This window comes from Thalia democratica, chromosome 1 (genome assembly GCF_965202585.1).
Source record: "Thalia democratica chromosome 1, ktThaDemo2.hap1.1, whole genome shotgun sequence".
Lineage (NCBI taxonomy): Eukaryota > Metazoa > Chordata > Thaliacea > Salpida > Salpidae > Thalia > Thalia democratica.
This window is the reverse complement of record NC_139165.1, coordinates 2,449,295-2,474,193: the sequence shown is the minus strand read 5'-3', so window position 1 is coordinate 2,474,193 and position 24,899 is coordinate 2,449,295. Positions and strand designations below refer to the sequence as shown.

The 24,899-nt window shown below is 24.0% G+C and overlaps 2 protein-coding genes across 2 annotated transcripts in view; both read right to left on the bottom strand.

Annotated features, from left to right (window-relative positions):
• Positions 1-5,885, bottom strand: part of LOC145844176 (transducin-like enhancer protein 4) — a 54,639-nt gene extending 48,754 nt beyond the window's left edge. The window contains exons 1-5 of the mRNA XM_082951583.1: positions 5,853-5,885; positions 5,537-5,599; positions 4,876-4,950; positions 4,216-4,552; positions 216-283 (exon numbers count right to left, since the gene is read on the bottom strand). Coding sequence (XP_082807709.1) covers positions 216-283; positions 4,216-4,552; positions 4,876-4,950; positions 5,537-5,599; positions 5,853-5,885 — 576 coding nt within the window. The remainder of the gene's footprint in view (positions 1-215; positions 284-4,215; positions 4,553-4,875; positions 4,951-5,536; positions 5,600-5,852) is intronic.
• A 3,407-nt stretch (positions 5,886-9,292) lies between these two features.
• The window catches only part of LOC145844083 (transducin-like enhancer protein 4), a 32,792-nt gene continuing 17,185 nt past the window's right edge, over positions 9,293-24,899 (bottom strand). The window contains exons 4-13 of the mRNA XM_082951469.1: positions 24,702-24,813; positions 24,245-24,335; positions 23,621-23,777; positions 22,892-23,021; positions 19,298-19,555; positions 16,130-16,257; positions 11,123-11,320; positions 10,070-10,185; positions 9,865-9,941; positions 9,293-9,397 (exon numbers count right to left, since the gene is read on the bottom strand). Of these exons, the coding sequence (XP_082807595.1) occupies positions 9,293-9,397; positions 9,865-9,941; positions 10,070-10,185; positions 11,123-11,320; positions 16,130-16,257; positions 19,298-19,555; positions 22,892-23,021; positions 23,621-23,777; positions 24,245-24,335; positions 24,702-24,813 (1,372 nt within the window). The remainder of the gene's footprint in view (positions 9,398-9,864; positions 9,942-10,069; positions 10,186-11,122; positions 11,321-16,129; positions 16,258-19,297; positions 19,556-22,891; positions 23,022-23,620; positions 23,778-24,244; positions 24,336-24,701; positions 24,814-24,899) is intronic.

The window sequence follows — 24,899 nt, the reverse complement described above, 5'->3', positions numbered from 1 at the left end:
CTAAGGAATATGTTCAAGACTCATAAATAAAACATACAATATAATATTTAACTATTTAATAACAACTAATATGACTACAATAAAGTGGCTATTTTACAGATATTAACTAAATTTTTACCTAAACAGTAAAAAATAATCCAAATACAGGATATAATAAACTTACTGAAGTTACAAACAAAAATTCAAATTTAATTTTTAAGGAATCTAATGCTAACCTGTCTATTAAACGACTGTCTTCTTATATTTCTGTTGTCTTTCAAAGAATTGTGTTTATCTCCAGCAGCTAAATACAAGTTTGTTTTGATAAAAATGTCATAATATGTCAATACAAGCACTTGTATGAACTAAATATGTCATCTCATTTATACCAGTTAAATATGTCACCGAATTTACATGACTTAAATATGTCACTAAAAAGTTTACATTAACTTGTGTACCACAAAAGTCACTACATACTTGTAATTTTAACATGTTTCTCTGAAATGAAAATCTTTAATACATGTCATTTAAATTGATTTAAAGTTTTTATTTTGTATCTGAAATGTGTTTTAGTGTTTTCAATAATGTGAGCTTAACGTTAAAACGTTTTTTATTTAAACTGCATTCTATATTTTTATTTAAAATTATAACTGATTAACTCTTTGAGTAAAACCTAGAATTACATTACATTTTGAAAAAATATTATAAATATCATCTATTATATTTGTCTCCCCAAACTTATATTAATAACTATAGTTGTACAATTTTATAGCAAATAGTACAAAAAACTTAATTTTCAATAAAAAAGTTTATATGTCAACAAGTTCTGCTTTCTACAAGTCTTGTTGAGTATGTAAAAAATATTTTTCTTTGTATGAAAACGTGATTTTTTATAAATTTGTTCTATTTCGTGCACTACATAAATACTGAAAAAAATTTAACAAAGCAGTTTTAAACAAGCCATAAATTCTGATTTAATTTAGCTTAAATTCGCATTAACAACTAGTGAAAAACTTAAAACAAAATTTCACATTAAAACATTTCCCATCAAATTTAAAAGCTTCAACGCGTCAACATGAGAGTTTATAAAAACAACTCGGTCGATTATATAAACATTAAATTTTGTTGAAATAACAACATTTAATCTGAGTTGACATTAATAACCGCAACACATCGGTTGAAATGTTGTAATTTGTTTTAAATTTGTTGTAATTTGTTAATTAATTGACAACTAACCTTAGTGTGTGAAAACTTTTTTTTTATTTGTTAACTAAGAGTTTTATTTTTGTTAAACTTAAACATTTTCTAGTTTATTTGAACATTAACAAAAAAAGTAAAAAACTTAAATACTTTTTTTGTTGTAATTTATTAATTAAGTGATGGCACACTTATGTGTGAAAATTTTAAAAGTATTTAATTATTAAAGTTTACAGTTATTATCATTATTAAACCTTTTTTTGCAATTTACAAGAAACTTAGTCATAAAAATTGGGTTTAATTTTCAACTAACTAGAAATTTTTCAAGATTTTTTTTCCTTAATTTTTAAAAAGTATTAAATTTTCAAAGTTTATTTAAAACATCAATAGTAGGCTTACAGTAACTTAAAAGTTTGTATATACTTCTGTGGTTGGTTTTTATTTTGCTTTTTAATTAAGTTTAAGCTACTTTTGGAAACTCTTTAGTTGTATTTTTTCACTGCTCAGTTTTGTAAACATCTTAAATTTTTTCATGTAATAAGATTGTCCAAACGTAAAAACTTAGATTTAAAATAAACCTCAAATATTGTGTTATAAAAATTAAAACAGTTAAAACTATAAGGTGTTGATGTTTTTACAACAACATTAGAACATAACCATGTAAAAAAATTAATTGACATTTTTATTGAAAATCATTGTCAGTTTACAACATGAAACTCTATTCACTATTTATTGTGGTTTAATTTGTTTTAAAAACTTAAAAATCTGTAAGTCATGCGCTTAGATTTAGTTTAGTAAAGAAAAATTAAAAATTGGAAATTATTAGTTTTATATATACCTCTATAACAGTTTTAGAACACAACTATGTAAATGTTTTAAAGGTACAATTTTATATTATTTGTGAGGTTTGAAATTGTGTGGTTACTTGTCAATTAAGCAATTGCTACTTGTAAAACTTCTCAAGTTTATTTGAAGTGATCATTAAAAGGGGTGAGATGTAATTGTTTGCTTGGAACTTTATTTAGATATTTTTGTGGTTATTGCAAGTCTACTGTGGTGATTGATTTATCACATTATTTGAAACAAACTACAAAAGAATTGTGGTATTTCACAATTTAGTGATGTGATTGTTTTGTATTTTGAGTCTGATTTAGATATACTTGTGGTTAATACAAGTCTATTTGATAATTGCTTTATTAAACAAGTTGAAACAAATTACAAATGTTATAGTTAGTTTATAAAAATAATTTGAAATTAACTACAAAGAAATTGTGGTATATTCAAGATTTAGTGATGTGATTGTTTAGTACTTTGAAGCCTATTCACATATCTTTGTGGTTTTACAATCGCACAGATTTATTGTTAAAACTTTGTGGCAATTTTTTAATGAAACGACAATCATTTGATCTTAAATATTAGTATTCACATGTAGCCTTATTTAATTATTATAGATTTGTAAAAGCTTGTATATATTAAGAAGTTAACAGTCAAGTTGTAAGGCTTTCAACATTTCAAGTATACAACTTTGGTTAAAAATGTGGTTTCTCTTAATTAAGAGGCAATTCTTGTTGAGTTTCAAGTTTATTTGAACAAATCATTAGCGGCTTTCAATGAATTATTTAGTCTTTTTTAACTTTAAAATAAAAAAACACAGACTGTTTTACTTGAAAACCTCATACTTAAATCCTTTATAACTTATTCAGAACAAAGTTTAAATTTGTAGATAACATAAAGTTGTGCTTCGTTCGTCTAAGTTAAGTTTTTAGTTAGTTCAGTTTTGTTTTCAACACCATAGAAAGTTTATAAAGAACCATATGCTTCTACAACCAATAAAATTAACCATAAAAAGTTGAGGTGATAATTAAATGATTGCTACTTGTGAAATTTCAAGTTGAAACTTTTGTAACTAGTTAAATACTAAAATGTTTTAAGTTGAAGACTTAGACAGATCTAGTTTGCTAGAACTTTAAACTTTTCATAAACCACAGAAAACTTGTGGTATTTTGTTAATCAAGTGTTAGTTAGTTGTAACATTTCAGGTTTATTGAGATGTTTAGTCACTTAACTAGAACTTTGAACTTTTCTAAGCGGTAAAAAGCTACTGTAACTTGTTAATTAAACGATTGCTTTTTGTAAAGTGTTCAACCATTCCTTATAATAAACACTTTTTTGCGTTTTATTTTTATAAATTATGTTACAGCTCATTTGGAGTTGAACCTATTTATTATCTTTGTGTGATAATATTACTTAATTGACATCTTAAGTGTATTGGAAGAATATTTTGAATATTTATTTTTAAGTTTTTATTTTGACAAATACCATTATATATATGATTTTTTTAAGGTTTTGAAAAGGTCTTATGAACAAAATTGGAAACTTTAAAATAGGTAAATTAACGTGTCTATAAAAACAAGGTGCATTTATAAAACTTGAAAGATTAATGATTTTAAGATGTGGTTCAGTTAAAACTTTTATCTCATAAAGAGCTGACAGCTAATTAAATAATTTGTTAATTATGTGACAGTAATTGTCATACTTGAAAGGTAGTTGTGCAATTTATATGGATAATTCTGGGCTAAAAGTATTTATATTTAATTTGTCATTTTTCCTAAAACCTTCATCAATAGAAAAGTTGTGTCCACTTTTATTTTTATAGCTCACAGCTGTAAGCATTCTTAATTAATGAATCATTTAAAACCTTTAAAAGACTTAAATGTCTGGATAAAATTGTCTAAATCGGATAAACGAGTAATGAGAAAATATTACCTCAGATGAATTAGATATTTAATGTGTTCTATGAAAACCTAACTAAGTAACTTTATCAAAGACAATGTTTTAAAAACTATATAAATGTTATATAAACATAGAAAGCTATCTAGAAACTTTAAAGTATATTTATAATGCGTTAAAGTAATAAGAAATATAAAATAAAATAAGTTTTAAAAGTGTTAATAAAATAACTTATATACAAACTTTAAAAAAATATTCTAATTATTTAATATAATTCTTTTTGATATTAAACAAATAAAATAAACAAACCAGCTTGCTGAGCAGTAGTGTGATCAGCAGTGTTTGGTCTCACTGGTTGCTTGGCAACGTTGTTGTTACCATGGTTACCGACCTGAACCTGCGGTGGGGGCAGCGATGGGGGATGGGGGGGCGGGAACAAGGGTTGGTTGCCGTGGTGATGAAGCGACAGAGGCACGTTGGGTATTCCCCCATTGTGAAGAGCCGCTGCGTGCATGACCGCGTTTATCGCATGCTGCATGTTGATTGGCTGGTTCTGTAGAAGGGGATTTCCCTGATGCGAGGGGGGTTGCTGGGGAGGTTGGGTTGGAGGTTGCTGTGACATCATATTGTGCATGTGCAGTTGTTGCTATGGAGAAATATTACTTACTGTGAATAGTTTGATATATTTTATAAGTAATCCTTTTATAATTTTTGGGTTATGGTGCCATAAGTGGTAGCATATGTTAATAAATAGAAAATGAAAAATATTGTTAATGTAAAAATAAATACCCTAATAACATGAGATAGTTCATTTTTAGTGACTTGTTTTAATAAATAATAAATATATACCTCTAAAATATGACTCAATTCATTTGTAGTGACTTGTTTTATTATAAAATAAACATATACCCCAATTATATGTGATAATTCGTTTGTAATTTTTTTAATAAATAAATAATAAATAAATACCCCAATAATATGACTCAATTCATTTGTAGTAACTTGTTTTGCTCTTTCCAACGCTGGCCCGGCCTGTTGTTGTTGCTGTGAAAAAATATATAAATAAACTATAATCTTATTCAGTTTGCACTTTCATGTACATTTATTTACCTTTAAAAACTTACCTTGAAAGAGTTAAAATTAAATAAAAATTTTCAACAAAGCTGTGCAGAGCTGTATTCATACACAGAACAAAATATCAGCGAAAGTCTATAAGACCAAAGTATATCATATGCCGTAAAGCAAGCGTAAAGTTAAATTGGGTTTGATCATACCAATTCGATCATCAGACCACAAGCCTTCGGTAGACTAAGACCATGGTTTGAAACCTTTTTGGTAAAAAATGACAAAATGTTTGTAGATTGACGGTTTTTCGGTTTTGACTGACTGATGATAAAAACAAAACTCAAGTCTCAGTCTACCGAAGGCTTGTTGTCTGATGATCGAATTGATATGACCAAACCTTTTATTTATAAATAAAAGTCACAAACTTTATATTTAGTTGTGTCGATAAAAAAAAAAGTCTATGAGATCTATGGATACAATTTCAAAAATTCTATAATTAATAAAGTAATACAGTTAAATAAACTAAAACAAAAAATAAAAATAAAAATACTTGTATTAAACTAACTTCAGGTGGTAGAAGTGGAATTATTTGTGAACAGAGTTGACTCAATCTTTTTACAACTTCAGACTGTGAAATAAATTCACATATTAAAAATACATTTTTTTAATTTTAAAAAACCCGAACATTTTACTATTACGACTTAAATATGTTTTTTTTATAAAACAAGTTTAAAAAACATTCTCCTATCTACTTATTTTTTATAATTTGTAAATAGATTATAGAAGATTATTAAAATAAGTATTATTGGTGAATTGAGGATGCAATAAATGCCATACAAATAAAATACTTCTTAATTAACAAAAAATATAATAATACAAACTAAATATTCTTGAGATATAAGGATCTTTTCCATTTTTGAAAAAGTAACAACTAGGATATCCTGCATATTGTATTCACATGAATTTCCAGTGTGTCATAAACGCTATTTAAATATTTTTTTCTAATCATGTTTAACAATTATTTCCTGTATATTTATTACTGTACCATATATTTGAAACATCATCTTTATTTTTAATATATTCATAATCAAAAAGTACATCCTGTGTTTTATATAGCTTATATAAGAGTTCCTGGCATTTAATAAACACAATATTTACTTAAATATACATTAACACTTCAAATGATTAATTTTATATACATAAAATATTGAATTTGCTGTATTAACTGTAACTAAGGCATTTTTGTTTTTAATACTGTTTGTATATAAGCTTAAATAAATCAATCATCTGAAATATAATGTTCCAATTGTTTTTCACACATTGACATAATAACAACTTATGAAGGCAATACAGTTTTGGTTATAGTTTATTAAGTTACACTTAAGGAATAAATTTCAATAAACAAAATATACATTAGTTTCATGTATAAAACAAAATATTTAATTTCAAATAAATAAGCTCTAGATTCAATACAGATTAAATATGTAATGTATATTAGATTTCAGTAGTTTAATTGTAAATATAAACATCTAAAAAATATTAATTTGATTTAGCTATCAGATTTATTTTTCTATTTTCAAATATCCTGGAAATTATTTGAAAGCATTTTCATATTTTCAAACATTACATGAAGGAATATTACTTTCCACCTGATTTATAAAAAACGTCGCTGATTTTTCACAAAAAATATAATTCAATTTCGACTTAAATAAATTCCGAAGCAAAGTGTAATGTTCAAGCATATTGCAAATTTAATTATAATTTGGAAACACTTCAACTCAAAAGCTGACTCCCCACCAAACATATTACTTTTAAATTGCTGATTTAAAGAAAAAAATGTTACTTTGAACATTGTTATTTAATCTTAAGAGACATGAACATGCTATAATTCTAATGAAAGAATTCCAAAAAGTGTAGAACTTGCTAGCTTAAAAATTTATTCTCTAATTGTTTTGAATGATTTGTTATGAAAAACATACTTTAAAGAATAAAATAAAAATCGATACTAAACTTGTATTAATAATTTATAACTTGAAAACTAACATTTTTTGAAGTTATCTAAAACATGCAAATAAATTATCTTAATTTTTGATAAAAAGGTAGTTGATTAAATCTTTACTTGGGATAGTTTAATTAAAGTTTTTAGTATAATTCTAATCTTTTTTCTTAGTTATTCTTTTTTTAACAATATTATTAGCGCATTAATACATATATATACTTTTTTTAAACTTCTGTTTAGTTGTTTAAATGTTTTTTTTTAATATTAATCGTCTAATAACCTATCCAAGTTTTATAAAACAGATATCTTAATAAAAATATTGTAGCTGAACAAAACTTAATTGTTTTTATAGTTATTTTGTTACCAAAATTAGTTTGAAAAAAAAAATTAATTTTACTCTAACATTATATAACTTAAGTTATAAGAAAGACAAAATTTATGAACAAATTTCTTTCAAACAAATAATGAAGCCAACATATAGTATAAGTACATCAACGAATAATAAACACATTCATTTGTTCTCAATATAAAAGAAAAAAACATAAGAAAAAAGTATCAATTTCAATTTAAACAGTTCATTTATTAACAAAATGCTTTTAGAAAGTTTGAATTTAATTGTTTCATAAAATTATAACTTTTCAGTTCAAAATTTATAAATTATAGTTATAAACCAATGAAACTTAAAAGCTTTCAAATATTTAAACGTTAAATGGTGCTTTATAAAACAAAACTTTCAAATTGTAAACACAACATAATAAAGTACAATAAAAACATTTGTCAGTCTTGAAATTTAAACATTAAAATGAATGAAACACAATTAGAAGCTCTACTAAAAAATAAGGGACTAAAAAAAGTACCAAAAAAGTTTTAATTTTTGGGCAGCAGATTTAACTAATAATGTTTATTTAATTATAATTCATGTGTTTTTTTTTAAATCGACTTGCTTTATACTTTTATAAATTTTATGTTTATCGACAAATTTATCAACAATTTAAATGACAATATCTACAAAGTTCAATTTTTATTAGGAATATTAGAAGTTTATAAGTCGTAGTTTACAAAAAAAAGCATAATAATAAAATGTGTACACATTTAAAAATAAATACTTAACTTAATACTAAATGAGTTGTTATTTTATTAAGTTCGAAAATATTAATATTATTTACACACAGTGAAATAAAGTGAAGACTGCAACTAAAAAAAACATCTTATTTATTTAAATTATAAAAAAATAGTTCAAAGCATAGCTTGCATTTTACAGGTTTTGTTCAAATAAAAAAATATAATAAAAACAAACAGATAATTACGTCTATTCATGCATTACAATAAAAAACAATTAAAATTTCAATATTGATAAATTAAACTTTATGTAAATAAGATGAAGTGATTATATTAATGTGCAATGTGTAATAAATATACAAATTTTTAATAGATGCTTCAATGAAATGACACAATATTAAAATGACACAAAATAATTTAAAATGACACAATTAAAAAATACAAGTAATTTAGAACCATAATTCAAACAATTTAAAAAGAAATATAAAACAGCAAACATTATGTTATCTACAAAAAGTTTTGATTATTTACAAAGTTTTATACTTATTAATGATTAAAAAAACACTTAATACAAAAAGAATTTCAAAAGTTTGAATATAGAAGTTCACTAATTAATGAAAGTTTTTTCATTGGAAACACAAGTCATTGAGACATACTCAAACATTAACATAGCAAAAAAAAGTTTTTTAAACGTTTTCCAGCAAAAAATTTAAAGTTTGGAAAAACAACCAACTTTTCTTTTGTCGGATCAAAGTTTTTTATAAACATTTATATGGGAAAATGTTAACAAAAATACTTTAGAAGTTTTATAAGCAAAGAAAAATGAGTAATGTGAATGATAACCATAAACACATATAGTTAGAATTATTTGAAACCTTTTTATTAATTATTTTAATCAAAAGTAAATTTTCTGACAGAATTAAAGAAATTTGTACAAAGTATTGTCATTTAATTTCTAAATAAAAAGTTCACATAAATTTGCACCATTAATGATAGTGTTTTGTAGTTCAAAAACAACTTTCATCTATACATAAGTTACATGAGAAATCAATTTTATTTAAGTTCTATAAAAATAATGTGTTTTTCTAAATAGTTAAGAAACTAAGTAAGTGTATAATTGAACAGTTTTTCTTATAAAGTAGCTTTTTTTCTCATAAATTCTCATAAAAAGCACCTTTTTCTTTACAGAAGTTCATATAAAGTTGTTTCTTTACATAATTTCATACAAAGTTATAATATTTCTCAAACTTAATAAACTTTTTTTCACATAATTTCATACAAAGTAGCTTTCTTATCGCCTGAACCAGTTACTACATATTTGTCATCTGGAGAAATGTCACAACTCAATACTGATGATGTTTCTTTTGTCTACAAAAAATATATAAAGTAAATATAGTTATCTAAATACTCACTATTTAATATACAATATTGCTTCTATTAAAGTAAAAATTATAAGAATAAAAGTGTGATTATTAAGTAATTTAGGATATCAATATTTTAGAACTGTTTCAAGGAAGTAACAATAAAGTTAAAGAAATCACTCCTTGCTAAGCTAGACTGTTTGTCATAAACTATACTATTTGATTTAACTATGCAGGAGTTCTCTGAAACATTTTTTATTAATCTTCTTGAAACCCTTTAATATTTATAATTTGTTTTCGACATGAAACTAATATTTTCATAATTTCTCTTACTGTAAAAGTTAATAGCTTCAAATCTTTAGTTCTTATCTATTTATAAACCTAAACTTTATAAGAACAATATATAACATGTTAATATTAATTTTAACAATCATTATTATTATTATAATTATTATTATAATTAACAAAACAAACTTGAAAAAGACTTGCACCATACGGGGTTTTCCAACTTTGAAGCATATTGTCTTTTCCTGTACTACAGAACCATTTACCTGAATAAATAATAATATCATTATTGTTATTATTCGTCCTTGCCATTAAAACAAAACAAGTTACCTGTATATATATTAAATTTGTCATTATTTATATATATTTATTTTTCACAATATTTAGAACTCACCACTATTGGCGAACTTTAGTGATAACACGCAAGATTGGTGCAAATTCATTCGATAATTCTCCACAAGGTGGGGTTGTTGTGTGTCATTCAAAACTTCTATCGTGCTATTCTCCATACTGTTATGACGTAATAATGGTTTAAAAAACTGTTATGACGTAATAATTATCTTTTAACATCTACATTTTGAGACCTCAGTATTTTATTGCATTAATTGAATTAACACGCTTTAAGAGATGGTTTTATATTTCAAAGAGGTTTAAGTTTGTTTGGTTTTGTCTGATAAAAAAAATCTAAACAGTGCACCTATTAACAAGGTATAAATTTAGTAGTTTATAGCAAAAACAACTTTTTAATATAAATCTTTAAAATATTAACAAACCCAAAAGCACATAATATATACAAATAAGCAGAAATGTTTTTTTTATATTTAATTTTTTTTTCTAATCAACTACAAACCCAATAGCGAGCCAGTCCTGTGTGGGGCAGCAACCCAAACTGAATATCTGACTTGTGAAATCGTTTAATATAAATAAAATACAAACCCAATAGCGAGCCAGTCTTGTGTGGGGCAGCAACCCAAACTGAATATCTGACTTGTGAAATCGTTTAATATAAATAAAATACAAACCCAATAGCGAGCTAGTCCTGTGTGGGGCAGCAACCCAAACTGAATATCTGACTTGTGAAATCGTTTAATATAAATAAAATACAAACCCAATAGCGAGCCAGTCTTGTGTGGGGCAGCAACCCAAACTGAATATCTGACTTGTGAAATCGTTTAATATAAATAAAATACAAACCCAATAGCGAGCCAGTCTTGTGTGGGGCAGCAACCCAAACTGAATATCTGACTTGTGAAATCGTTTAATATAAATAAAATACAAACCCAATAGCGAGCCAGTCCTGTGTGGGGCAGCAACCCAAACTGAATATCTGACTTGTGAAATCGTTTAATATAAATAAAATACAAACCCAATAGCGAGCCAGTCCTGTGTGGCAACCCAAACTGAATATCTGACTTGTGAAATCGTTTAATATAAATAAAATACAAACCCAATAGCGAGCCAGTCTTGTGTTGGGCAGCAACCCAAACTGAATATCTGACTTGTGAAATCGTGCTGACATATTTGCTTGTCGTCACCTTGGACGTTCCAACACCTGACCGTGTTGTCCAAACCTCCGGTCCATAATTTGCTTCCATCGTTCGATATGTCGATACATGAAGCTCCGTCTGTATGACCTCTGAATTGCCTGTTGAATAAGTAGTGGTTTTATTTATATTGTTTTATGTTTAATCATTTAAAATGTCTGTTTGGATAATAAATGTTAATATATTAACGATACGAAAATTAACTGTTAAAATTATTAAGTTTGCATAAACATTTGAACATAATTCGATCACCAGACAACTACAGATTTGTGAAAAAACATAAAGAGCGAAACTCAGGTCTCATTCAATTGAAAGCTTGTGGTCTGATGATTGAATTATGATCAAACCTTTATGTGAACTTCAGCTTGCCACAAGGGATACCAATGTCTTGTCGCCAATGTTTTCTTTAAAACTATGAAATAAAAATAAACTATGATATCTTAATACACGCACTTGTGAGAAATACATTAATATAATTTTTAATTTTTCATCAAACTAATACAGTAACCAGTAAGCTCTAAATTGCATACAATAATTAAATTATTTTACCAGCAGCATATTTACATTTTTACCATTAATTTAATGCCCTCAAAATCTAGTAAAAATAATGAGTAACAGTTTTATATTAGATTATTACACTAATGGGAACATAATTTTTATATAAGTCTATTTGTGGCTAAACAAATAACAGGACTATATGAAAATAAAAACGGGTTTTAGCATTATTAATGTTTGTGTTTGGTTAAATTGTTAAAGTTAAATCTTCTTTACAAATAATACTTTACACTAAAAATTTAACCTATTGTAGTACTTAAAAGATGAAAAATTTACAAGTTTTTGTTAAGCTAATTATATATTATATTATACTAAGGTAAGTACTTACTTTTTTCCTCATCCATTTGCAAAACACATATCAAACCATTAATAAGAATGAAAGACAAACAGTTTAATCTACAGACTTTTAATATCCCACAGGGAGATTTAAATAATAACAATTAAATTTGTAATTTGTTGCACCAGACAAATATTAATGTTTAATATCTACATATGTTTGCGGTATTTAATTTAATTCGTCTGTTAGTGTGTCTAATAAAATAAAAAACTTTCAAATTATATATAAATCGATATCAGTATTATTTTACATTAAAACTGAGCTTTACTAAAGTAAAATGTTTTACTTTAATTATTTATGAAGTTTATAAATTAACAGTTAAACTTCTTTCAAGTTTTATAATAGAAAAGGAAACGAAATAAATATATACAAAGTTCAACTAATTATAACTAGCATTTTTTATAAAAGAATCTAATGTTTTTAAATGTTTTACTCTGTGCACAAAATTTTAATATACCTATAAAAATTTTTAGATAAAAAAATTAGGAGATATATACAAGTCAATAATTGTTAACCCAATAAAAACACAATAAAAAAAAAAACAACAAAATCAATTTAGAAACAAAAGTGTAAATTCGTAATGAATTATTTCGAAAGAAGTTTTGTTGCAAGAATATTGATCTATCGACTTAAAATTGACGAGAAATTAGAAAAACCGCAACCCTCCAAAGAGAGCTTTAGAATGAGATCAATAAACTTCGACGATAAAATAATCGATGTGTTTAACAAGTTTATAAAACTAAAACTAGTAATGAATTGTGTCAGAAACTGAAATTGTTTGGTTAATTTTATAAATTTGCTGTTAAAATATTCAAGTGTGGCAAGGTTTATGATTAGTGTTTGAAGTTAGTAGATCAATATTTAATGAATGTTTTGAAATGAGAACAAATTATTCAAACTCTAGTTTGGTGAATGTATTTTGAAAAAAAAAATATTTAAATATAACACATAAGAGAGTTCTTGTTTATTATGAATTTCAAATTGTTTTTACTGGTTAAAAATAAATATAAAAATTGTATAACAGAGTTTTATAATTACTAAACCTTGATATGCTGTGACTAATTCAACTAGTGTAAGTGTACTTTTACATTTTTTTTTTATTTCAACAAAAAAATTTTTTTTATGATATTATATATTTTGTAAATGTTAAATTTTAATTACTTACTAATTTTATGATAAAATGGATAATATTTATAAAAAAGGTATGGAAAAGATAATTTGTATTGTCAAAACAGCAAAAAGAAAATTAACTTAAAGTAGATAAATACTAATTTTACTTTTTTGTTTGAAACTAATCAGTATGTCATTATCACCCATATCAAAATATTAAATATATAAATTCAAAACTAATGGTTTTACTTTGATTTTAATCATAATTTTTTTCATTACTGATTATCATGACTAAAAACATTACTTAACACAAAAAAACATATGATACAAGATAAATGAAAACATTATCAATTTTAATTATTTTACCTTTTACATTTTCTTCTAAGATAGTAGTTGAATGTTATTGATACAAATATATTTATCAGATATTATTAATACAAATATATTTATCACATATTATTAATACAAATATATTTATATGCATACATTATTTGACATAAATACAAGAAAAATCAATACGAAATTTTCCTTCTGATATTTAGCGGTAAACAAAAACAAGGTAATATATTTTCATTTGTTTATTTACATAAAAAAAGTTCAATGGATATTTATTTTAAGAAACGCATAAAAATATTTGGAGTATAAATAACTACTTTTTTGCTCTAATTACTATTTTAGTAAATTTTTTAGATTAAAATTCATTACCCATAGAAAAATAGTTTTTTCTGTAAATAAACCAAATAATAATGTGTTTTAATTTTAAATGTTTATTTATACATAAACTTTGCCTAAGATAGTTAGTTTTTTTTTTTTGAACATTTGTATAAAAATAAACACATTTAGTTGAAATTTATTGTGTGAATTTACCTTTTTTTTATTATGTTACCTCTATCTTAACTTTACACTATCATATGTATTAATTTTAGTAGCTTTTAAAGTTTTTTTATCAATTTAAAGTTTATATACTCTTATCTTTAAAATTTTGGTCTGTGAACTTTTTCTAATTTTACTATTGTATGTATTTAGTATCGAAACTTTAAAATAACTTCATTTAACTTATATTCTATTTAGTTATTATAAAACCAAAAGATTAAAACTTTATTTTGTTTAATACTATTAAAAATCTAGTTATGCTAAGTTTATTTAAAAATAATTTGATATCTTAAAAAACTAACTCAGAATTTCTATGCAGAACTTGATATATTTAAAATATTTAAAAACAACAAAAATGTTGTAATGTAAAACTTAAAAAAATTTAGCTTGTCATATGTTTATTTTTTAACCGAAAACAAAACTTAACAAATATTTAGGTGAATTTTTAGTAATAAATTTTAAACATAAATATTTGTTCAGCTAACAAAACACCTTTTAACAACAAATTACGCTTTAAATTGTGTTTTTAGCTAAAACTTTTTATTAACTTTTTTCTGCTTGTACATTTTAATTAATAAATTAAATTGAAAAAAAATTTTACAAAGCTTAAACTACATTTAAAAAACATTCCTTTTAAATTCTATTTTTATTTTATATAACAATATACACCGTGAAATTTATTCAAGTTAACAAATTATCTGACGTAACTAAAAATAATTAAACAAGTTTACAAACTTTTAAAGTTAAAAAGTTTAAAGAGTATTTTTAGTAATACTGTACGTTTACTATGTGTAAAAATAAAAATTTGTTTAAAAGCTATAAACATAAAACAATTTTTTATATAAATAAAATTGCTGATATAATTACACAACAATTAAAAGTAAATATAAACAAGTTACTTACAGAAAATATTTTAAAACCTTACAAAATAAACTAAATTTAAAAAGAATTTTAGTGTTAGACTTGATGATTTTCTACAAATTTTTAAATATAAACTCTCAATTTTTTACATAAACTTAAAAAAATCCTACATTTTAATGAGTAAATAATTACCTTTTACGGTCAAGGTTTAGAAAATTATTTGAGGTTATAGTTAATCCTGTTAAGCAGTAATTAACTATGATTGTTAATAATAATTAGTGGTTCACCAATAAATATTTATATATACACTTGTGGCAATATTTCGGTTTAAATTATGGGTACCTCTAAGAACATTTTAGCCACAAAAATAACTAGCAATTAACTGATACATATCAGTGGTTGTAATTAAATTATTTTTTTACCTTTGATAAGACAGCTAATTTTTATAATCTTAATGCTTTTTTGTATTTATAAATGAAAAATTACATGTGACAACTTTAGGAATTTTACATACTACAAAACTAATCGCTCTTTACACTGGTGACAAATAAGCACCACAAAACCAGTTTAGGAAAAAATATACATTTAAACAATAATTGAAGTTTAAAGCAATTTAATCCATGTTAATGAATTACAATGATAGCTGGAGTAAAGTATTCAACCAAGTTGGTTAACACCGGTCGATATACAGGGTTTCAAAACTTTATTAGATAAAACAACAAATATAATTACACAACCCTTAGAATATAATGCTGTTTAATTTATTACAAATGAACTATAATGTAATTCAATTTAAATTCGAATTTTTCTGAATATAAAATATTAAACCAAGTTGCTTGACACCGATGGAAGCTAACCACATAATTACACTTTTTAAGTAAAAACAAATTCTTAGTGTTAGTTTAGCTAAAAAATACAAACTTTCAATTTTAATATCTAATTTGTTATTTCCATCAGTAAAGACAATTTATACATAGTTTTATAATATGGTAACAAGTTCAAATCTTACATACAAATAATTTATAAAATGTGGACAGTAATACGGTTAAGTCTTATGATTGTTTATAACACTAAGAAAATAGTTATATAACAAATTATATATCTCTCAATTTTATAGCGCTATCTTTAAAGAATATACTCATTCAATTATTTTTTTTTTAATTTTTTTACTTACCTTACAATTTTGTGGTTATGCAAATCCCATACGGCAATGTTGCCATCTGAACAGCAACTGAAACACAATTTTGAATCTTTTGAAATCGCTAGAGCGTAGCAGGCCTGTGCTGTACATGTAAGTTCAGCCTGGAAATAATAAATAATAATTAATAAATGTAAGTTCAGCCTGGAAATAATAAATAATAATTAATAAATGTGAGTTCAGCCTGGAAATAATAAATAATAATTAATAAATGTAAGTTCAGCCTGAAAATAATAAATAATAATTAATAAAATTAAGTTCAGCCTGGAAATAATAAATAATAAATGTAAGTTCAGCCTGGAAATAATAAATAATAATTAATAAATGTAAGTTCAGCCTGGAAATAATAAATAATAATTAATAAATGTAAGTTCAGCCTGGAAATAATAAATAATAATTAATAAATGTGATTTCAGCTTGGAAATAATAAATAATAATTAATAAATGTAAGTTCAGCCTGAAAATAATAAATAATAATTAATAAATTTAAGTTCAGCCTGGAAATAATAAATAATAAATGTAAGTTCAGCCTGGAAATAATAAATAATAATTAATAAATGTAAGTTCAGCCTGGAAATAATAAATAATAATTAATAAATGTAAGTTCAGCCTGGAAATAATAAATAATAATTAATAAATGTAAGTTCAGCCTGGAAATAATAAATAATAAATAATAAATGTCAGTTCAGCCTGGAAATAATAAATAATAATAATTAATAAATGTAAGTTCAGCCTGGAAATAATAAATAATAATTAATAAATGTAAGTTCAGCCTGGAAATAATAAATAATAATTAATAAATGTAAGTTCAGCCTGGAAATAATAAATAATAATTAATAAATGTTAGTTCAGTCTGGAAATAATAAATAATAAATAATAAATGTAAGTTCAGCCTGGAATAATAAATAATAATTAATAAATGTGAGTTCGGCCTGGAAATAATAAATAATAATTAATAAATGTAAGTTCAGCCTGGAAATAATAAATAATAATTAATAAATGTAAGTTCACCCTGAAAATAATAAATAATAATCAATAAATGTAAGTTCAGCCTGGAAATAATAAATAATAATTAATAAATGTAAGTTCAGCCTGGAAATAATAAATATTAATTAATAAATGTGAGTTCAGCCTGGAAATAATAAATAATAATTAATAAATGTAAGTTCAGCCTGGAAATATTAAATAATAATTAATAAATGTAAGTTCAGCCTGGAAATAATAAATAATAATTAATAAATGTGAGTTCAGCCTGGAAATAATAAATAATAATTAATAAATATAAGTTCAGCCTGGAAATAATAAATAATAATTAATAAATGTAAGTTCAGCCTGGAAATAATAAATAATAATTAATAAATGTAAGTTCAGCCTGGAAATAATAAATAATAATTAATATATGTAAGTTCAGCCTGGAAATAATAAATAATAATTAATAAATGTGAATTCAGCCTGGAAATATTAAATAATAATTAATAAATGTAAGTTCAGCCTGGAAATAATAATTAATAATTAATAAATGTGAGTTCAGCCTGGAAATAATAAATAATAATTAATAAATGTAAGTTCAGCCTGGAAATAATAAATAATAATTAATAAATGTAAGTTCAGCCTGGAAATAATAAATAATAATTAATAAATGTAAGTTCAGCCTGGAAATAATAAATAATAATTAATAAATGTGAGTTCAGCCTGGAAATAATAAATAATAATTAATAAATGTGAGTTCGGCCTTAAAATAATAAGTAATAATTAATAAATGTAAATTTAGCCTGGAAATAATTAATAATAATTAATAAACGTAAGTTAAGCTTGGAAATATTAAATAATAATTAATAAATATGAGTTCGGCCTGGAAATAATAAATAATAATTAATAAACGTAAGTTCAGCCTGGAAATAATAAATAATAATTAATAAATGTAAGCTCGGCCTGGAAATAATAAATAATAATTAATAAATGTAAGCTCAGCCTGGAAATAATAAATAATAATTAATAAATGTAAGTTCAGCCTGGAAATAATAAATAATAATTAATAAATGTAAGTTCAGCCTGAAAATAATAAATAATAATTAATAAATGTAAGTTCAGCCTGGAAATAATAAATAATAATTAATAAATGTAAGTTGAGCCTGGAAATAATAAATAATAATTTATAAATGTAAGTTGAGCCTGGAAATCATAAATAATAATTAATAAATGTAAGTTCAACCTGGAAATAATAAATACTAATTAATAAATGTAAGTTCAGCCTATATAAATAAAGTGAAGATTTTTCGTTAATACAAATGGTAAATTTTAGTTACTCCTCTTAATATAAATAATTATAAATAATTATTCCTCCTTAAACTGATTGTGATGTCATAAAAGAAACAATAGAAAACAGCTAAAAATTGAAAATAGGACAACATTAAAATTAAGTTATTACATTATTTACAAACGACTGTAACTTAATAAGTATAAATTTAAGTCAGAAATAAATTTTATAGACTTTTTTTTTGAATATTGAGGCATATTTTTATAGTAAAAAAGTTTAAGACTGTTTTATTACTTTTTTAATTTAACTTACATAATAACTTCATTAATCGTGATAATTATTAAGAACTTTAATGCAAAGGTTGGTAATAGGAAAACATAATGAAAATTTTACTATTAAATTTCTATTATTACATAATTTCATAAAGTTATTGGCTGAATCTGTGTCAGTGAGAATTTTAAATTCAAAAATTAATTAAATGTTAAGTGCGACCTCTTCAAGGTATTACTAGTAGCCTTTAGAAGTTTAAACAGTTTTCATTATGACGTAATAAAAGTTGATTAACCTACAAATGCGCTAGTAGCCGATAATCTGGAACTTTTTACATCACTTATCAATTAATTTGAATTTAACAAATTTTACTTTTTACCTCAGCGAACCTTATTATTTCATATTGAGTAAAAGATTTACTCAAATACTATTCTTACAAGTTGCAGCTATTGACCAAGATAGATAGTGATCAAAAGAATTATGTTAATTGTTGTACTTTTTTAACTCAGAATGTGATTTATTTAGGATATTGTTTTAAAATTCATTACAAGGTGTATTCAAAAGTCAATTTAAAAAAGTCATAAAATAAAAACTGTTTAGTAAATCAAACAAGTAACCTTCAATCTGGGACCAGCTTGATTAAGATCCCACACACTCAACTTGGAAGCTTCACCGCCGACCAAAAGCGTCTGATTGTCGTGAAGTAGTTTGCAGCTTCTGATGTACGAGTCGTGGTGCAAGCAATCCAGCGTTGTGATTGGCTTGCTGACGACAGATGCCGGCTGCTGATTGGTTGTTGGAATGTTCCACATTTTGACACTTCCTTTACCTCCGGTGTAGATGTGCTTGTCTGTTACTGTTACCGCGCATACTACCTATATAAAAAATATTATTAAAATAAATAAAATATGTATAATAAATAAACAGTTGTTTGTTACTTTGCATACAACCTATAAGAAATAAAAAAATATTATTATAATAAATAAACAGTTGTCTGTAACTACACATACTACCTATAAGATATAAAAAAACTATTAAAATAAATAAAATATGTGTAAAAATAAACAGTTGTCTGTTACTGCGCATACTACCTATAAGAAATAAAAAATATTATTAAAATAAATAAAATATGTATAAAAAATAAACAGTTGTCTGTTACTGCGCATACTACCTGTTATGATGATATGAAAATGATATAAATAGAAAAAAAATTAAATTTTTATAGCAAAAAAGTAATAACTAGATAGGTCATCGGAAGACAAGACAGTTTGATAAAGTAATAAAAATGGTGTTAATTGATTCTAAGCCGTTAAAATTGTATATTTATTGTAAATTTTAATTTTAATTCGGGCTACTTTTGTTCTTGGAAATGTGCTTTTCAGTAATAAAAAATAAAACAACTTATCAGTATATTAACTGTAGATTTTTTTTAACCACTAGCTGGATTAATACCTGTTTGAAGAGGGAAAAATAAACATCTTGAGTATTGACAGTTGAACTATGTGTATTCACAATTGAATTACAAACTAATTTATGAGTATTCACAATTATTTGTTTGTAATTTTTTTTAGGTAAATGATACTAACTAGCTATACCAACTTTTAAAAGATTTTTATCAAAACATATTATGATTTATAGTAACCATATAGGATTTGTATAAGCAATCGAACTGGTTTAAATTGAGTTCAAATACTGGTTAACCCTTTATTTTTTCATTTAATAAGCTATTATTATTACAATTCGGAAACAATAAAATTAATAATGAGGTTAATTGCTTATTTTATTGATTGTTACACTAAATAGTAGCTAGTCAAATTATTTATTAAAAAGTTTATTTTTTTATTCATGGGTTCAAGTACTAATAAAAACCACCTTTTTCTTTGAACTTAACATTGTAATTTAATTGTTTACCTAAACAACCTAGATTGTAAACTTTTATATCGGGTATTTGACCCAATTGGAAAACTATTAAAAAAAAACTATTTCTATTTTTATTTGTATGAAAAATAACTAAAAATGTACAAACTAAAGTTTAACTACTAATATATTTTTATTATCTTTTAAGTAAGCAATAATTTTTTAACTATTTTTTTCTCAGACAACTATTGTTAATTTACATGTCACAACAAAAAAGTAGGAATAAAAGATATTAATTAAAAAATGTAATATAACGAATAGAGCTTTAAGAAAACATAAGAAAATAAAAGATATAAATTCATTTTATGACATTTCAAAATAACTTTATAATAAATACTTTTACAATTTTTTTATTTTAAAACTTCTTCACTAGTAAAATGCCATTGAAAAAACATAAATTTTTACATACTACAAATAAAAAACAATCTGATTTATATTTTATATTAAAAACTGATATATAATATACGCTAAAATCAATTTGGCACGGCAAATTATACATAACATATTATTTTATAATAATGTTTTTAAATAAACATTTACATAATGTTTCTTATTAAAGAGGTTTGCAAATTACAAAACTAACTGTTTAAATATACATATTTATCAAGAACTTTGTCTGAAAAATGAGTTTTAGAACATTTATTTTACCTAGGTTTATTTTAATCATACTCAGAGAAAAATAATAATATATTATAACCGAGCGACACTATATAAAAACTTTTATTAAAAAGAAGTTACTATATTTACAATAATTCGAATGTAAATTACCCAATAAGTTTTAAACATTTTATTTTAATTCAAAAACTACTAATTCCTAAACATTTATACAATTTTTTATTTCATTATTAGCTTAAAATTTTATAAAATAATGAAACTTGAATACGCGAAAGGTAATAGTTGTTTATAACTGCTCTTGATAAAATTTGAAAAAGTTTAATTAAATGAATTGTTTCAACAAGTACCTATTAAGTACCCACCTCAATAACCAACTATTTATTGAAATTGTTGTTGAAATTGGAACAATACAGTTTTTGTTATACAAAATCTAGTTTTAAATTTTTTGTTTTGAAAAGCTCACAAAATCGAAAATATTAAAAAAAAAATTCAATTTAACTAAGCTAGTTTTAAATTATCCTATACTTTTTTTTTTACAAAACTGAAAATCAACAAAATACAGAATAAATATGTGATTATAAAATTGTAGAATTTGTTGAAAATCTAAGTTTGAAAATATATAGCTATATATACCTAGACTTTCAAATACACAGAACTACATTGCTTTGAAAAAAATTCAGAGTCTTATAAATTATTAAAACAATAATTTATTCACTAAATATTTAATGTAAGCACCTTAGTGGTTAAATAACTAAACAGATGAAAAAGTTTGAATAAAAACAAAAACTTATACATAATCCTAATCCGATTCTTTTGCTTTCAAAAAAGTGGTGCTATAATTTTATAATGCTATTAAATGCACATTAATTATTCAAACAGTTCTCTAAAGGGCAATTTAATTATAACGTTATAAGTGGAAGCCAATAAGTTATAAGTTTATTACAATACAGTTATTTTAAAAATGTTTTTTGTGATTACCTTATTGCTTAAACTTAATGTGCTTTTTATGTTTTCTTTTGTGAGCTTACTTCGTAATAGAAATTTAAAGAAATCAGATAGTTACTTGATTTTTTTAATGAAATTCGAAACGCATTTTAGTTTTGATTACCAAGAAGTTTAGGATATATGTCTTACAGAATCTTAAATAACGTAGACATTAATTGTATTATACTTTATTTAATCAACACTAGCTTTAAACTGCATGTAACTAAAATAACTGTTTCTAATCGTTTGTAAGATCTACTTTTTAGCTATAAAATAAATACAATCCAAATTTAATGAAACTAAAGAACTTTAGCTTAGAATGATATTTTCAACTTTAATAAAGTCAAGTGAGTAAATTTTTTATCAGTTCAATCATGGCATAGTATTTAAAATTTTCTTTTCACTTTTTTTGAAAAAGTGGCTGTAAAACAGAAATTACCAACAACGTTGTATATTACCGTTAGTTGTAGCAAAGTATTCGATTTAATCGTTATTATATGATAAAATTACACTTGTACAAACAATAATGTCATTACTGGTTTACTTAAATAGAATATCAATACTAATAAATACTTAAAAAAAAATGTTATATGGTAGTTTATATGTAGCAAGCTGTTAATTCTTCTTTACCAAATACATTTATGACTAAAAATTCTATATAAACTAAATATTTGAATAATAAAACATAAACATACCTCGCCATGCAAAAGTGTCATTATTGGTTTGCAGCCAGTAGGAATGTCACCACCGGCCATGTAATCTGGAGGAAATTGAAATGGTTTGAATTCACCGTTGAAACCGCTCTTGTGAAATGAGTACGGAGTTCTGTTGTCAAATAAAGATTGTAAACATGTAGTTTCTAAAAATTAAGTAGTTGTTTGTTAATCATAATATCTTACATTCTGTTAGTAGACAAGTGTGAATTATCATGCTAATTAAGTTTTTGTTAAATCAATTTGCACGGGTATTAAAAGGAAACATTAAGGGAACTGTAACGCATAAGTAAAACACAAGAAGTTGCTTCTTATACAAACATGATCCAATGAACTGTATCAATAAACAAACATTATCCAGGTTCTCCCAAACTGGGTCATATGGTCCCCTAGATGCAAATACAGAAACTTAAGGGGCGGTTAAGTAGTTAAGGTGTTACAGGGGGTTTTGAAGTTATAGTTTGAAACTTACACTAGATATGCTGGAGTTGATGACGAACAGCAAAAACGATTTTTGGTTTATTTAAGGGTATAATTGACACTGAATTTAAGACAACACTTAATTGATAAACGAACATACATATATCTTAATAGTTAAATATTATGCAAAGTATTTTAAAACTAACTCATTTTAAGGACTTTTTATATGTAGACCAACATTATTAAACTTCATAATAAATATAAAAGTATAGTTGAAACATTCAAACTAACTCATTCTGAGGGCTCCTCATATGAAGATGGTGTTGTAAATCAACATTATTATATTTAATTCCACTATTTTGCTGATGTGGATAATTGTAATGGTTTGTCATGTATGGAGAAATTCGATGCCTCAATTTACTGTTAAGTGCAGTTGGTTGCATTATACCTGAAAATATTTAGTTAATAATAATGATAAATGTATGTATTAATTTACTGTTAGCTGAAATTTTCATAATTAATTTTTTTTATAAATAAAGAAAAATATAAAGTGAAATTATTCCTTTTTTAAAATTTATTTCCGAATAATGTAAACAACTACAAAATGATATTCGATGTAAATAATCATTTATTAACAATACATACAAATAAATGGTGAAATTCGAATTTACTGTTAAGAGCTATTCGCTGAACTATTTCAGTTTGAAAAGTTTTTAAGACTTACCTGTGTAATTATTAGCGACTATTAGAAATTAATATAATCAAAACATTGTTTATATTCTAAAAAACAATAATTTCTCTATTTAAAAAAACATATTATCATTTAAAGATGTTATTTAAATATAAATATCAAACTTCTAAAATAAAGAATATACAATACAATTTACAAAAATCATTATAACAAACTAATCTTACCAGAATTATGATCTGGGTTGATTGTTGGATTGTGCACAGAACTGGGTCTTGATGCAATCGAGTTATTTGTTCGCGGTTTAGGTGAAATTCCCTAAAACATAATAATATTTTGTGGAGCGAATGCTTTTTATGATTTAAAATGTTCAGTTTAGTTTTTAACTAGAGTACTAATAGTAGTTTTTAAAAGAAAGTACTTTTAACTTAAGAATCATATCACTTTTTTATAAATACAGATACTGTATTGCTTTTGCTATAAATTTAATATCCATAACCCAAAATTAACTTTAAGATATACTGTATTACATTTTTTAACAGACTAGATAAAACAAAATTATTCTCAAAAACTTTTATAATTGAAAAATAAACTAAAATCAAAAAATATTTAGAACTTAATAATAACTGGTTACCTATTTTACAAAAACAACTATTTTTAGTTACAAATGGATTATATCACAACCTCATTAATTTTGTTGTTCAGAACTTCCTTCTTGGGGCTTACAGGTGAGTTTCTGGTTGTGGTTGGAACATTTTGAGTGCTCGAAGTAACTCTGTTGTCACGTGGCGATTGCCTATATAAATTGAACAAAATTTCCAAAATAATAATAATTTCTATATAAATTGAACAAAATTTGCAAAATAATAATAATTTATTATA